Source organism: Geospiza fortis, unplaced genomic scaffold (assembly GCF_000277835.1).
Source record: "Geospiza fortis unplaced genomic scaffold, GeoFor_1.0 scaffold54, whole genome shotgun sequence".
In the NCBI taxonomy this organism is placed as follows: Eukaryota; Metazoa; Chordata; class Aves; order Passeriformes; family Thraupidae; genus Geospiza; species Geospiza fortis.
The window spans coordinates 6598420-6612937 of NW_005054301.1; the positions used below are offsets into that span (position 1 = coordinate 6598420).

Consider the following 14518-nt stretch of genomic DNA (forward strand, 5'->3'; position numbering starts at 1 on the left):
AGTTTGTGTTTTCACAGGCACAGATTTCTGCCTCTCTTCCCCAAGTGTGATTCCAGCTACATAATTATCTGCAACTTTTTAATTTTAATTCTCTTCTAGTGTTGCTTTCCAATTCATTAAGTTTTGCTTGTCTATTAACAGGCTTATTTTATACTTCTGATCCTAGCTTTCTCATCTCAAAGCTTTCTCAATTTGTTCCAACTAACATTGCTGCTTATTTTTTTTTCATTTTCATCCACTTTTCACTGTCATTACTTGTCCACCCAATACCATTTATGTTCCTGATTCTTCCTCTGATCTCTTTCTCTTCATTACACTTTGGATAGCATCCAAGTCCTCATCTCCCTTTCATAATTCCACACCATAATTTCTTCAGTTCTCTGATATATTTGGGTTTATATCCCAGTTCTGTTGACATGTCCCATTTCTGTTATTCGTACAGAAGATCCATTTCCCCTTTCTCTTACCTGTTCTCCCCAAGTGATGGATTTGTGTCATGATTAACTCGTTCTTGCTTTCTCCTTACCTACCAACGTCAACTCATCTTTTCTAGTTCCTTAATTTATACAGTCACAATTTGTTTTCCTGCATGGTACAGTTTTGTTGCCTATCTAATACTGATTACAGCTTTTACCTCTGCTTTCTGTTCTGTTCTATGTTTGCCTGAAATTCTTATTCCAAACTTTCCTTGTCCCTCCTCTTCATCTGAGTGGGAAGGTTCTGTTTTCTGTGCTGCCAGCCAGGACAGTCCACAGATACAGGTTTCCTGCTCTTAGTTGCAAAACCAAGCAGGGGGTGGGGAAAGTCCAATTTTCTGCTTGAAGCTATAAACTGGAAAGATGAACCTGCTTAGTGGCTTGATGGGAATGAGGCACATGGGACAGTGGTACAGTCTGCACTGGGTTCATGGAATTCCCATGAAGTGAATTATTAACTGTTTCTTCTTAACATTTATGAGTTGCAGTTTTTCAGGTTTTGATTAAATAGACTGAAACAATTCTGAACATAAGCAGAGCAATATATTTTTATCTATAACTGATTTTAGAAAGCATTTTGGCCATTTTGGTGTAAAGTGAGAGCAAAATGGGGCAGAGAGCAGTTAGCTGGGTCTTGCTGTGAAGATCCAGACTGGATCCAGACTCTAGTGGTTCACATAGCAGTAAATTATGAAGGCTTGCATGTAATATGGCACACAGGTATTTAGGCACATTGAGACAAAATAACTCACTGTTCAATGTTTTGCCCTCCACAGCCAACAACCAAACTCTTCATTGATGGGAAGTTTATTGAGTCCAAAACTACAGAATGGATTGATATCCACAACCCGGTAAGTGAATGGTCTCATCTTCTGTAAATGTGATCACTGTGAAACAAAGGTCTGTGCCTCTCTTCAGGATGTGGCAGAAGAAAAACATACACATATTTCTTAGGAAAGGTTTAGACTTGGAGCTTAAAGGCACTCTACAGCTTCTCAGTTTCCTTTTCACATGAAATGTCAATCTCAGAATAAGTTACTATCACCTTTACCTCTCTCACATAGTAAGCCCTTGATCTCCAGAAAGAAAGCTTCAATTCTGGTTGTTGTTTGTTTGTTTGTTTTTTTCATAGAAGGGCTCTGTGATGAGTATGTCAAATTTCTGAAGGGTGTCTTTCACCCTGTATATGAAATCAACTGGGTGTGATTTGATGCCAGCTGAAAGTGAAGTCCTGACAGAGGCTGATACTACTCTCAGAGTAAAAAGGTGAAAAATCTTGACAGCTGAAGCTCCTCTCCTTTCAGAGAGCTTCCATCTCTGGCCCACAATAATCACAGAGCTGGATGCTATGCAGCACAAAATAGATAAGTAGCACTTGTATTGTCTATGTATTCCACCAAAGACAAATGGAAATGAGGTTGCGCTCAGAATTCTGATCCTCCTGGCCTCCCTAGTAAGCATTTAAAGAGCAGTTTCTAAATCTTCTCTGTAAAGCTCTATTTTCATTTGCTGTGTGGAAATGATCAGAGCAGCAAGTCATGTTCAGGAAGCTCATTTGGTGTCTATGTAGCAAGCAGTGTTCTTGTTTAATTTTCTTCCTCTTGTTTTGAGTAGTTTCTCTCTTAGTGAGATATCTGAAATTTTTGTCATGTCAAAGCAGATTTAATTTTTAAGAGAACATTAGAAGGAGATTAAACTGGCAACAAGTTTGAAGTTAAAATACCGTAGAGTTAAGGTTGCATGTAGATATAGTACTTTGGCCTAGGGGTATGGGTAAGCTAACATCAATGTCGATTACACAGTCATGTCCTGATTTTCACAAAGGAATTTTGCCTCATTTAATGTGCAAGAGGGACAGACAGATGAACCAGCCAGATGAATGGAGAGGGAAAAGACCAAAGCCCACAGAAACTTTTGCCTTATACTCTCTAGAAGTTTCAAGATAGACAAATCACTTCAACTCCAGCTTGGAAATCAGCATTGCATTTGTAGTTTTCTGAGTGCCTAACTTGATATATTTGGAGTGCAGGTTTTCAGAACTACTCCAGTTGTAGCCCAGGCCTTTTGTTTGCAATCAAGGAAGGCATTTCTTTTGTGCTCTGCCCTCAGAAGTACAACTCCTTGTAGAACAAGAATATTAGGTGTGTACTGTGAAAGGACTCTTGAATGATTGGTGGGAAAATATGAGAAAAGCTGAGTTTTGATGCAATTTGTTTTCTGTTTCAGGCCACAAATGAGGTGGTTGGCCGTGTACCGAAAGCTACAGCCAGTGAGATGGAGGCAGCTGTGGCTTCTTGCAAAAAGGCTTTTTGGAACTGGTCAGAAACATCTGTTTTGAGTCGCCAGCAAATCTTTCTGCGCTATCAACAACTCATCAAAGACAATCTGGTGAGACACCATGGCTGTGTGTGATGGCTATGGCTCAATGCATTGCAGCTGATTTTAGGAACTAAATTGAGAGACTCAGGGTTTACAGAGTTCTTGATGAGGTGTTGCCATGATCAAGGAACCAACTGAGACACTGTTGAGAGCTGCAGCAAAACACTTCCCATCCAATGGTAACAGAGAGGCTGTGCTTCTTAGGGAGTATTATTCTGAATTTGTCCCTTTACCAAAAGACCGTGGAAGGAACTTTGAGCCTTGATGGAACGTGTCAATTGATGAAGACATGTTACTGTTTTTGGGTTTCTCTGATGGATTTTTTTGGTGTGTATGTGCTGTCATACCTGAAAGCATTAGAATACAAGCCATCCTAGGATGATTTTTTCTAAAATGTCACCTGTGTGGGTTATTGGCTTCTTTTTTATAAAAAGCAAATCAGTCAGCATAGGTTTTTCTGGATTCTGTTCAGTCTATTCATTGTGATGTTCAACTCTCTGTTAATTCTGTCTTATCCTTGCAATCTATTTCATGGGTGGGCACTTTTCTAACATTCATAAATATTGTGCTTTCCATTTTCAGAAAGAAATTTCCAAACTCATCACCTATGAGCAAGGGAAAACCCTGGCTGATGCTGAGGGAGATGTTTTCCGAGGCCTCCGTAAGCTGCTGGCTCCTCCTGTTAAAAAAGGGGGTTTGAGAACCCACAGGAAGGGATGAGGTCTCCTGAGCAACTGATTGCTCTGTATATGTTGATCCCTTTATAGCCCCCTAGTCAAAGAAAAGTGTCAATTGTAGCTCTAAGCTGAAGAGTTTTCTTAGATAGAGTATCTTTAAATCACTTCCAAGTCGTTAGAGCTTTTTCTAGGAATGGCTGCAAACTACTGAAAAGGGATAAGAACTTCTCACCTGTTTTCAGATATCTAAGGTTGAGTCGCAGGTGGTACAATAGTGCTATACCTGTGCATTTTGTAGTGGGGCTGTTGTGCCTGTACTCCTATCACAATGATGTGCAGTGTGGTCAAGAGAGAATCCATTCATAATTTGTTCACAATTATGGCAGAGGGGTTTTCTGGAGCACAGTGAGTTTTAAGTTGTGGGAGAAGAGGCTGGAAGAAAGAGGTGGGTAAAGGCAGTAGTGAAAAGGGAGTTTGGGGACTAACTGTTAACAGATCATCCAGCAGCATATTGCCCTTTCTGCTGCAGAGGTGGTTGAACACGCTTGCAGTGTGACATCCCTCATCCTTGGGGAGACCATGCCCTCCATCACTAAAGACATGGACACTTACACCTACCGCCTGCCTCTGGGCGTGTGTGCTGGCATTGCACCATTCAACTTCCCGGCCATGATTCCTCTTTGGATGTTCCCCATGGCCATGGTTTGTGGAAACACCTTCTTGATGAAACCGTCTGAGCGTGTACCAGGAGCACTAATGTTCCTTGCCAAGCTGTTTCAGGATGCTGGTGCCCCTGATGGGACCCTGAATATTATCCATGGACAACATGAAGGTAATAACAACCCTTCCTGGGAGATGACAGATGTATTGTGTTGTGGTGTGTGCTCAGTGGGAGGTACCAGCTGGAGAGTCTGAGACTGCTGCTGTTAGATGGGTTTGCTCTATTGATGAAGCTGAAAGGTGAGTGGGAGATTCTCTGTCACCTTGCACCAGATCTTTCAGGAGATATGGTGGACAAAATTTTGGGGATTGGGGTCAGAGTTCCCAAGGCATGTAAGTGCTCAAATTCTATTTAGCAACCTAAATTGCAGCTAAAATAAGTAGATAAATCATCTTGGTTTCACAAAGAAGCCTAAACAAGAATGAAATGCCTCACTGGCTATACAGTGGATGCCAGTATCCTGGCTCCTAACATGCTATTTTTTACAACACAACTAGTAGCTTCAGGACATGATGGTACAAATAGAGAACAGTAACTTCACTTCAACAAAGCTCAGGCACCCTGGGAGGTGCCCCAAGCATGAAGAGATGTAAGAGAGCCGGGAGAATGAAGACAGGGCAGGAGTATGTGTCCTAAGAAGTGAGTGAAAAGTTACACAGACAGGCTTTCAGGGAACTCAGGTGTGGGAACACAGAGGCAATAATTTCAGTGAGAAGAAAGATACATAGATTTAGTGCTGTGGGGGTGGGAACGGAGGGACGTGTTTGTGCATCACAGTTACAATGTATTATTTCCTATTTGAAGCTGTGAATTTCATTTGTGACCATCCGGATATCAGAGCAATCAGCTTTGTGGGATCTAATCAGGCTGGCGAGTACATCTATGAGAGAGGATCCCGGAATGGCAAGAGAGTCCAGGCCAACATGGTAATGTCTCTGAACAGAGCACACTTGAGCACATAGACCACCTCTGTCACCTGTGAATGTTAAGAGAGACCACACCGCTCAGCAGCAGAAGCTGACTTTGCTGCTGATAGCTAAGTGATAAGGCTGCTCTCTTGCCAGCCTGTTGGTAGCAGAATCATAGCCACTATAAGAAATCATTGCCAGAGGACTAGGGAAGAAGTCTGGAGTGGTTTATAATGGGAGACTGTGTGTGTTGTTTTTCAGGGAGCCAAGAATCATGGTGTGGTGATGCCTGATGCCAATAAAGAGAACACCTTGAACCAGCTGGTTGGAGCTGCTTTTGGAGCAGCTGGCCAACGCTGCATGGCCCTGTCCACAGCAATTCTAGTAGGAGAAGCTCAGAAATGGCTGCCAGAGCTTGTAGACAGAGCCAAAAATCTACGAGTAAATGCAGGTACAGATAGTTTTTACAAGGTACTTCACTTCTGTGCAACTATAGCTTTTTAGGTCAGCTTATCTGCCATACTGTGTTGTGACCCTTGGAGCTATTGGCACCACAGGTTTGATGTGTAGGGGTAGGAGCTAGCAGATTGTCTGGATTGGGAAACCCAGCCCTAGACTTGGAGGTAGGAATATGTTTTCAGCTGCTGCTGGGACTGTGATGCAATGTTTACAGGATCAGTCTTGTTTTAACTGGGGATTTAAGGTTAAATCCTATGTTTAACTCATATCTGCCATTTATGTAGCAACATCATTTCAAGATCCTTCCAATTTTAGTAAGCATACAATAAAAAAAGAAAAATGGAAACAAGTACTTTGAAAAAGCTAGACTGTTTCAATTCTAAGGAAATTATATTGTGTTTATATTCAATAAAGTGCTGCAAAGGGGAAAAGTTTCCTTCCTGAGAAGAATCTATTGTTGAATTTTGTCTTTCTGGTGATTCTGTGCTGATTATGAGAGCTGCAGGCTATTGTTCCTGCTCATCAATGTCTCAATTCTGTGTTCTGTGTCTCAGAAACATCAGGATTTTCAGATTTTTCCTGCCAGTGTAGTTATCTCCCAGATGCCTATGAAAAGGAAGTTGTCAGAGTTAAAAACTTGGTGTCTCTGCCTCTTCACAGGAGATCAGCCTGGAGCAGATCTTGGGCCTCTAATCAGTCCCCAAGCTAAGGAACGGGTTTGCAGTCTGATTGAGAAAGGAGTAAAAGAAGGTGCCAGCCTTCTCCTGGATGGACGTAATGTCAAAGTGAAGGGTTATGAAAAGGGTAATTTTGTTGGACCAACGATCCTTGCCAAAGTGAAGGTAAGACGACCAAAACCAGTGCTTGCAAGTGTGTATTGCAAGGTCAGCTGAAAAATGGTGTGGTGACCAATGATCACCAGGTAGAAAGGCCACAAATGGCTCAGCCTTCCCTTGCACAGTGTCAATGAAGTGCTCCTTGTAATGCGGGCAGTAAAAGCAGAAAGCACTCTGGAGATGAAAAGTGGTGCCTTCTTTAGTGCACTAGATAGAGGACAGGGCATGGGAAATGGTGAAGAGGTAAGGAGGACTGAAGGATGGCCTGTGGCAATGCAGTATGATCAGTAATCTTAGGAATATTATGAGTACCAACAGCACGTGTGTTTCTTATATCCTATTTACTATGATATTTTTATTATATCCTTTATACAAGCTGCTTTTTCTACTGTTTGTATTGGCAGCCAAACATGACTTGCTATAAGGAGGAAATCTTTGGGCCTGTCCTAGTGGTGCTGGAAGCAGACACTTTGGACGAGGCCATTGAGATGGTGAACAATAACCCCTATGGGAATGGAACTGCAATCTTCACCACCAATGGAGCCACAGCTCGGAAATATTCTCACTTAGTAGATGTGGGGCAGGTATGTTCCAGCTAGGATTGTTGCTTTTAGCCCTCACCATTTACAGTGAGTAACCATTCAGCTGTAATCACTGCCCTCTCAGCCAGCAGTACCCAGCCTCAGACATAAGAAAATGCAGAAGCATTTGGAGAGTGCTCTGCAATCTGCTATTTCTTGTGACTAATATGGCAGCTTTCCTTTGTGTAGGTGGGTGTCAACGTTCCAATCCCAGTACCTCTGCCCATGTTCTCCTTCACTGGCTCTCGTGCTTCTTTCAGAGGGGACACCAATTTCTATGGCAAACAGGTAACTTTCTGATTCAGAGTACTCCCTTGGGTTGAATTGTGATAAATCTGAATTGTGATAATCACTGATATAAATGTTATAAATGGCAATGGGCAGATGGTCATCAGACCTCATTAGTGAGGAGACTTTGAAGGTATTTCAACCAGGAAACTGAAAACCAGCCAGTGATCACAGCACCATAAAGCATGTCACAACCATAAATAGCCCATTCCTCTTTATTTTTCCCTTAAGTAAAAAAATGCAAATCTTTTTAGGATATTTGAGAAGGGAGCAATAACTAGCAATCTTTCTCACAGAATCAGAATCTTTGTGAAATTGGTAAAAAGAACAGGCTGACAAGAATTGTTTCCACAGAAGAAAACTCTTTCCTTTTTAGATAAAGCAAAACCTGTTTGATATACCACTAGTGTAGATCTGAGGAATTCATAAGGCCAAATATCTGATATGTGGATCTCTCCTCCAGGGAGTGCAGTTCTATACACAGCTGAAAACTATCATTTCTCAATGGAAAGAGGAAGATGCCACCATTGTCAAGCCTGCTGTGGTTATGCCAACTATGGGAAACTAAACCAGCCTTTGCAGATGCTGTTCCTGGTGCCCTTCTATGCTGCACTTTTCAGCTTTGTCCTGACTATCACCCTTTACTTGGGAATGGATAGAAAGCTCCTTTGTCTCAAGGATCTGTTACTATGCGGGCTCATGTGACTCATGGTCTGGATTTTCTGTTGCTGTCAGTGTTTTTTGGTTAGCTGAACTAATTTTTTCCATACAACCTATCAAAGACTAAATAACCTTATCGAACTGAAAGGGCAGCCACTGAGATTGGACTTAGGTTGTGTTTCTTTCCAGACCCCGTGAACTTGAACATAACTCTGGTTTTCACTTTAGTATCTTTAGCCTTAGTGACTCACTCCTGACTACATCTTGTAGCAGGTTTATTTACCTCTTTATCTTGCTTATTAAGATTCTGAGTTCACCTTACTCTAAGATGAGTACTCATTTTGAGTGACATAACTGGGACATCTTGGGTGTCTCACAGAAGTGACTTTACATACAATGAAAATAGCAAGTTGTCAGTCTTTCACCTGTCAAGCAGTTTCCAAAACACTGGGAAATAGCTTTGTATGGATTTTTCAGGAAAGCATATTTGATTGCTTGTCTGAGGATGAAAGAAATTTCTGTATGGTACAGTGACCTTCACTGTACCTTTGACAGCTTGTAAACTTCTGTTCCTGTTCTGTCTGGGGCTTGTATGCTCAAGCTTGCCAGCAACTCCATCATAGCTGAAAGTTGTTGTTTGGTGCCTTTTCCCTGTGCTAAGGGATACAAACCTACATGTCCTGTACCATAATGAAACAGTGGAAGCAGAAACATAACCATGTATGTGTATCTGTGTCACAGCATCATGTGCGTCCAAATAAAATGGAGCCTAAGTAGACAGGTCAGTAGGAAGAAAGAACACATTTTTTAATAACAAAGCAGCCAGGCCTTGTCTGTTGGCTTCCTGTCCTGATTGTAGCTGTCCTGATTGTAGCTGTATTTCTTGTGTTGGTTGATTGACTCCTTGTCACATTTGCTCAAACACAGTCATGTACTCTTGGGACTGCAAGTTCCTATTGCTAGAGAGGAGTAAGGCTTGGTATATACAATGTGGTTTTAAGAATATGTGCATTTGGAGCTGGAGAACCTATATTTTTATTGCTGGTTCCTGAAAGATGATGCAGCCATGAAGGATCTGCAGGGATCTCACTCAAACATCCATGGAAAATAATATTCTTCTAATGATTGTAACCATTAAGTGTTCTAATTAAACAATCTGAATGTGAACATTTTGTATCCTGCCTTCTGGTAAAGATGCCCTGTAACTGACAGCTCTATATTAGCAATTGCTGTGGATTCACTAATGTTTGTATCTTGTTTTTTTCCTCTGCTATACACTAGAGGGAAATTCTCACCTTGCAATTTGATTACAAATTAAAAATGTGCTAATATATTTCTGCAGAGCATGACTGTTCCTTGGTAAGACCTTACATAGGTGTGATGTTGATTTTATTCCCCTCTTCACAGGAGATGGTCTGCAACTCCTGTAACCCATGTATACATTTTCCTTTTACAGTATTTCAGGGACCTCTGTACCAGTTTCCTTGCAGAGCATTTCAAGGAATGCCTTGTTTCTGTTTCCATGTACACATAATTTGATCACAGACATCTTCACTAAGTTATACCAACACTTTATACACAGGTTCTAACCACTAGTCCAAATGCTAGTGCCTTGTACAGGGTCTTGCAAGCTTTTGGCTTGGCAAAAAATTAGGTCTTTAAGAAGGAGAAAAAGAAGTATATTTCAGATGGATTTCAGACACAAACAAGTCAAAGCAGCAGTGCAGCAGACAGGGGATCTAGAATTCACAGCCTTACTCAGAAGCTAACTTTCAAAATGAAAAGTGCAGATGACTTGCTAATTGCTGGCTGCTGTTCATGGAAAGTATATAGCTGCCTTACTTGGTCTGTGCTGTTAACATCTGAACATGTGGAAGGATCACTGCAGAAGAGGATGAATCTGATAATGTCACCTGCTGTGTAATAAACATTAGGCTGGGATAAGTATTTTCTGTGTTGCAAAGGTAAAATATTCTAGGTAAGTCATTATTAAGACATTGGCATTCACTCAAGTACCGAGGAAAGAAATACTAATTAACAGCCTCTAATATTGTCTACAGTCATTTACTTTCACAGTGCCTTAATTTTCTCCCTAATCAGCATTGCTATTCTGACTTTGCTGTTGTCCTTGTATCCTTTGTCCATTGTATCCTTCTTTTAGAAATTCTAAAACCCATCTACTCCTGTAACAAAAGCAGTCTATTATCAAGGTTACCTGCTCCCTGAGGTACTGCAGGACTATTCCTGCACTTTCTCCAGATATCTTCTACACACCTGTATGATCTTTTCATTTGTGTGCAAATATCTTTTCTAATTATCCATATTTCCAACAGCATTTTTACACAGATAGTTTTAAATAATTGAACTAGAAATATAAATCTTGTGTGTTCCTTTTCTAGTAATGAACTGCCTTTTTTAGATCAAGCTGTAGATGCTATTTGATTGTAATTTACCTGCCTCATCTTACTGCTGTTACTGCTTTCCACTCATCTGTTTATGCTCCTTTTTATTTAATATTTCACATAAAAATAAGCTAAATAATGTATCTGCTATGTTATACAAAAGTATAGTCTAAAGTATCTCATAATTTCTTTAGACTATTAAAATACAATTTCATAGTCAATCCTTTGAAGACTATTTATAAGACTTTCTTGCTCAGAAAGCACTGAAATCTAGATTCTGAAAGCTATCTAATATGCTCCAGTCCAAAAATTGTTTTAAAATCAAAAAATTGTTTTAAAATGGCTTAACCACTTCTGAGAATTGGGTCCTGTGACTTGCACTCTGAGCGGTTTTTTTCCTGTCTATGTCAAGAAAAAGGCTCCAACCCACTTCCATGTCCATTTTGGAAAGTGGGAGCCTGCCTTTCCAAAGGAAGTGTCTCACATCTTTCTATATCTTTATGTATAAATGCCTCCAGGGCTCCTGCTGATGAACTTTATCTGGTAATTTGATGTCTGAGTATTGCATTTTGGCTCGTGTGCTTGGCTGCCTCACCTCTGACAAGCTGTGCATGGCAGAACCCCGCCCTACCTATTCCTCCAGGGTAAGCTAACACTGCTTGCCTTGGAGTGTTATAATTAGCAATAAAGTTGTATCTGAGTTGGTATCTGAAAATCAGGCATATGAGTCTTCATCATGGACCACCTTCTATGATCCTATACTGAATGCAACATCAGCTGCAGAGATTTTGCCTTTTTAATCAAAACTCACTGTGCTAGCTGAAAATGTGCCTCCTTGTATGATCATGGACTTTCACAAGAGCATCCTCTAGAAGACATAAACCTGCTTTTCAACAAGAGAGGGCTTTAGGAGGTCATGAGATTTTTTCCATGTGAAAAACTGTGAGAAAACTGTGTCTAAATGCCTGCTGCTGAAAGATCAACACAAAAACAAATCTTAAAATTAATAAAAAATTCCTCACTTTTGTCACACAAACATTCATGTGCACATAGATACCTTACTATAATCTTATGTCCCAATTCACAGCTTATAATATACTTAATGCTGCTTGCACTTGGAATTTTCATTGTAAGCCATATTTTAGGTATCTCTAAAGTCCTGCTCCCACACTTCTTATGCAGATAGCAATGAACCATAGAGCAAGTAAACTTTTCATAATCTGGCTGCAGATATTTGTACTTTTTAATACTGGGAAGTTTGCTTTACAATACTCTTATAAGGAAATATATCTGGGGAGTGCTACTGTCACAATAGACATTATTTACTTGTTTGGTAAAGATGGATAGGGCTCCATTAATGACTGAACAAAATAAATCCCACTGCACTGAGCAAAGTTAATTCTCCTGACTTCTATTCTTGACCTTAGCAGTATCAAAATTTATTTCCACTTGTTCTTCTTTTGATACAATACACAAAGATCTAACAGTATAGTCTAGTGCATGTACAAAGTCAGTATATAGTGTACCAACTTTTTGAAGAAGTTAAAGTACCTCACACCAAGCCACACAGCTAGATTCTTATGTTAGATTCAGAATTTACTGGAATCCTGTGACCTGGAGTGATCAGCTCAGTTCGGTATCCACCTACTGAAGAAACAAAATATTACCATGGATTTGTCTCATTCATTTGGACAAAAAGCAATCACAAAACATGTTTTTTTTTTTCTCGTGTCAACTTACTGATATCCAGTTTTTAAAAAAAAAATTTCCCTTGAAAAACATGGAAAAGATCAATATATTAGGAGAAAATTTCAAAGGCATATCATTCATGGATTCTGTATGTGTAAAGCAGGTTTAAAATTCTAGGTCTGCATTGCTCTTATTCAGCTTTTCATAGCACATAAATTTTAAAAATAAATGTAAGCACAGTGTTGTGTTTTCAACTTCTAAATCTAAGGCTCTCTAAAGTAAATAAAACAAACCCAACGACTTCTGTTAGTGGTAATAAATAGGGAGAGGGAGGCCTTGTACTAACATTAACAAGTTTCAAATGCATTGTCCTTTCCTTATCTCTCCTGTTCATACATAAAAGGGTCAATACACAACTTTCTCTCTCAGTTCCAGTCTCTCCCTTCTTCTCCAGGGGAGAAGACTCCTTGGACCTCAATTACAGATTTGACCCTGGTTTTTCAGGGAGTGTTTCTGCTGTATCATCTTTGAGATAACCTGAACAAAGCATTCCAACTGACTGTGTGTCACCAAGTTATTCAGTAGCCAATCCATCCTAAACAAACAATTTTCTGAGGTTTAGGATCACGTTAATCTCTCATCAAGGATGTATGAAAGCTTCAGCTATGGGGGACCTTAACTCTTTTGGCTTGAAATCCAAGTGCTCAGACACTGCTGCAGTTGGTAGGTACAGATGTCTAGCATGAGGCTGGAGACCTGCAATACTGGCTACTGCAGAATGCTCTAATTTATTTTAAACTGCATCCTAACAGAAATTCTGAGATACACTTGTAAATCTGAAATTTTGTTTTATTCACTATAAAATGTAATCCTGTCAATCAGTATTGCACTGCATGGGATCCTGTTTTCAATATGCCAGTGTCTGTTTCATGTAATTACTTAATTTTTAAATTATTAGAAAGCTTGATGAAAACAGCCTTGAAAGCACAGTGCAAAGCAGAGGCTTCTGAGATATGGAAAACAGACTGGATTTGTCATCTAATGTATGTTTATGTTAAATGATCAGCAATACAGTAAAGAGCTGTTAGCACCTTAATTGTAATTTTTTTAGGCTTCACTGCTAGCTCACTGGAGTGAGTAAAAAGCAAAAGAGCAATGCCAGAAAAAGAAATGCCTATAAAACAAAAAAGAAGCAATGATAGTTATTAAAATGAAACTACAGCAGCACATCTGTACTGGAAGTTCTCTATCAAATTCCACATGACATGGCAGAATATGCAAATAACTCTTTTGAGTTTACCTTTAGTTTAATCCATAGAAATAAGGACCAAAAAGTGATAACCTAGTTGAAATTAGGTTCCCACAAAGTCATTGCTAATTTATAGGATACTGAAACTCATACAATTATTGGCACTACAGAAATTCCAAATACAAAAAATATTATCATGCAAAGGACTTTTTAGGAATCTGTCTAGGAAGATGGACACTAGTTTTCAACATTTGCATACGAGCAGCATTTATGTGCTTCCTCTAGGTCTCTGTGCACTTTATTTGCGCTATTTCTGTTGCTTTTGAACATTTTGATTTGGGGAAATTGCTTCTTTGCTGCACATGCCTCCATATTTTTTTGTTATAGGCAGTTTGGGCCTTTTTCTTCTAATGTTTTCTACTGGATGTGATCTCCTGATTCACATCACAGAGCATCTATGTAGAGTCTTTCCACCTCAATCCCCTCATTTAAGATATTCTGGGCTATGTTTTTCACTCTGTCCATCTCTCAATCCTGCATTTCTAGTAGTTGCTGCAGTTTTTTGATCCCCACCATACTTGGTGGATGCTGAGTTTCTCAGTCTCTCTTACAGATTTTCTGGTCATGTGCTGTAAGGCCATTTCCAGTGTTTCCACTTTATACTGTAGCTGTCTGGTCTGTGCTACAGATGGTGGTGCAGTGCTCAGGAAGTTTAGAAAAGGAGAAAAAGTGACAGATACAAAAAGAAAATTGGCCCTCTGGAGAAAGGTCCAAGTAAGATCTTTTATACTAGATAGGCTGAATGCAAGCACTGGCACACAAGCAAGAAAATAATTTCCTACAAACTCACTTCATCAGTGTCTGGGGATTAGACCTTTGCATCTTCTTATTCAATAAATTAGATGTTTAAATAACTGAACTTTCGCTTCCATTCTCAGGGTTTTTTTTCTAACTGTAAAAGGGATTTGCTTGGTACTTGGATTTAGAAAAGTAGGAATAAGGGTAAATGGATAAGCAAATGGGAACCACAGCACAGGGCTTCTTTTTCATTGTGTTCCGAGCAGAGTTTGGCTCCGTTTTCTCCAAAGCCTCCTCCAAGGAGCCAGACCCAGCACGTTCCCTCTCAGCTTTCTCTTTTTCCGAGCTGAACAAGCGCTCCAGCCTCTCCTTGGCCATGGCGTGCTGAAGGCCCC

The 14518-nt window shown here is 40.0% G+C and overlaps 1 protein-coding gene across 1 annotated transcript; it reads left to right on the forward strand.

The window, feature by feature from the left end:
* The first annotated feature begins 1249 nt into the window (after positions 1-1249).
* ALDH6A1 (aldehyde dehydrogenase 6 family member A1) lies at positions 1250-9318 on the forward strand. Its single transcript, XM_005417603.3, has 10 exons — positions 1250-1327; positions 2703-2864; positions 3438-3516; positions 4062-4364; positions 5058-5179; positions 5423-5612; positions 6281-6462; positions 6861-7040; positions 7227-7325; positions 7789-9318. The coding sequence occupies exons 2-10, from the start codon at positions 2751-2753 to the stop codon at positions 7891-7893; spliced, it is 1374 nt and encodes a 457-aa protein (XP_005417660.2). The 5' UTR covers positions 1250-1327; positions 2703-2750; the 3' UTR covers positions 7894-9318.
* Positions 9319-14518: the final 5200 nt, after the last annotated feature.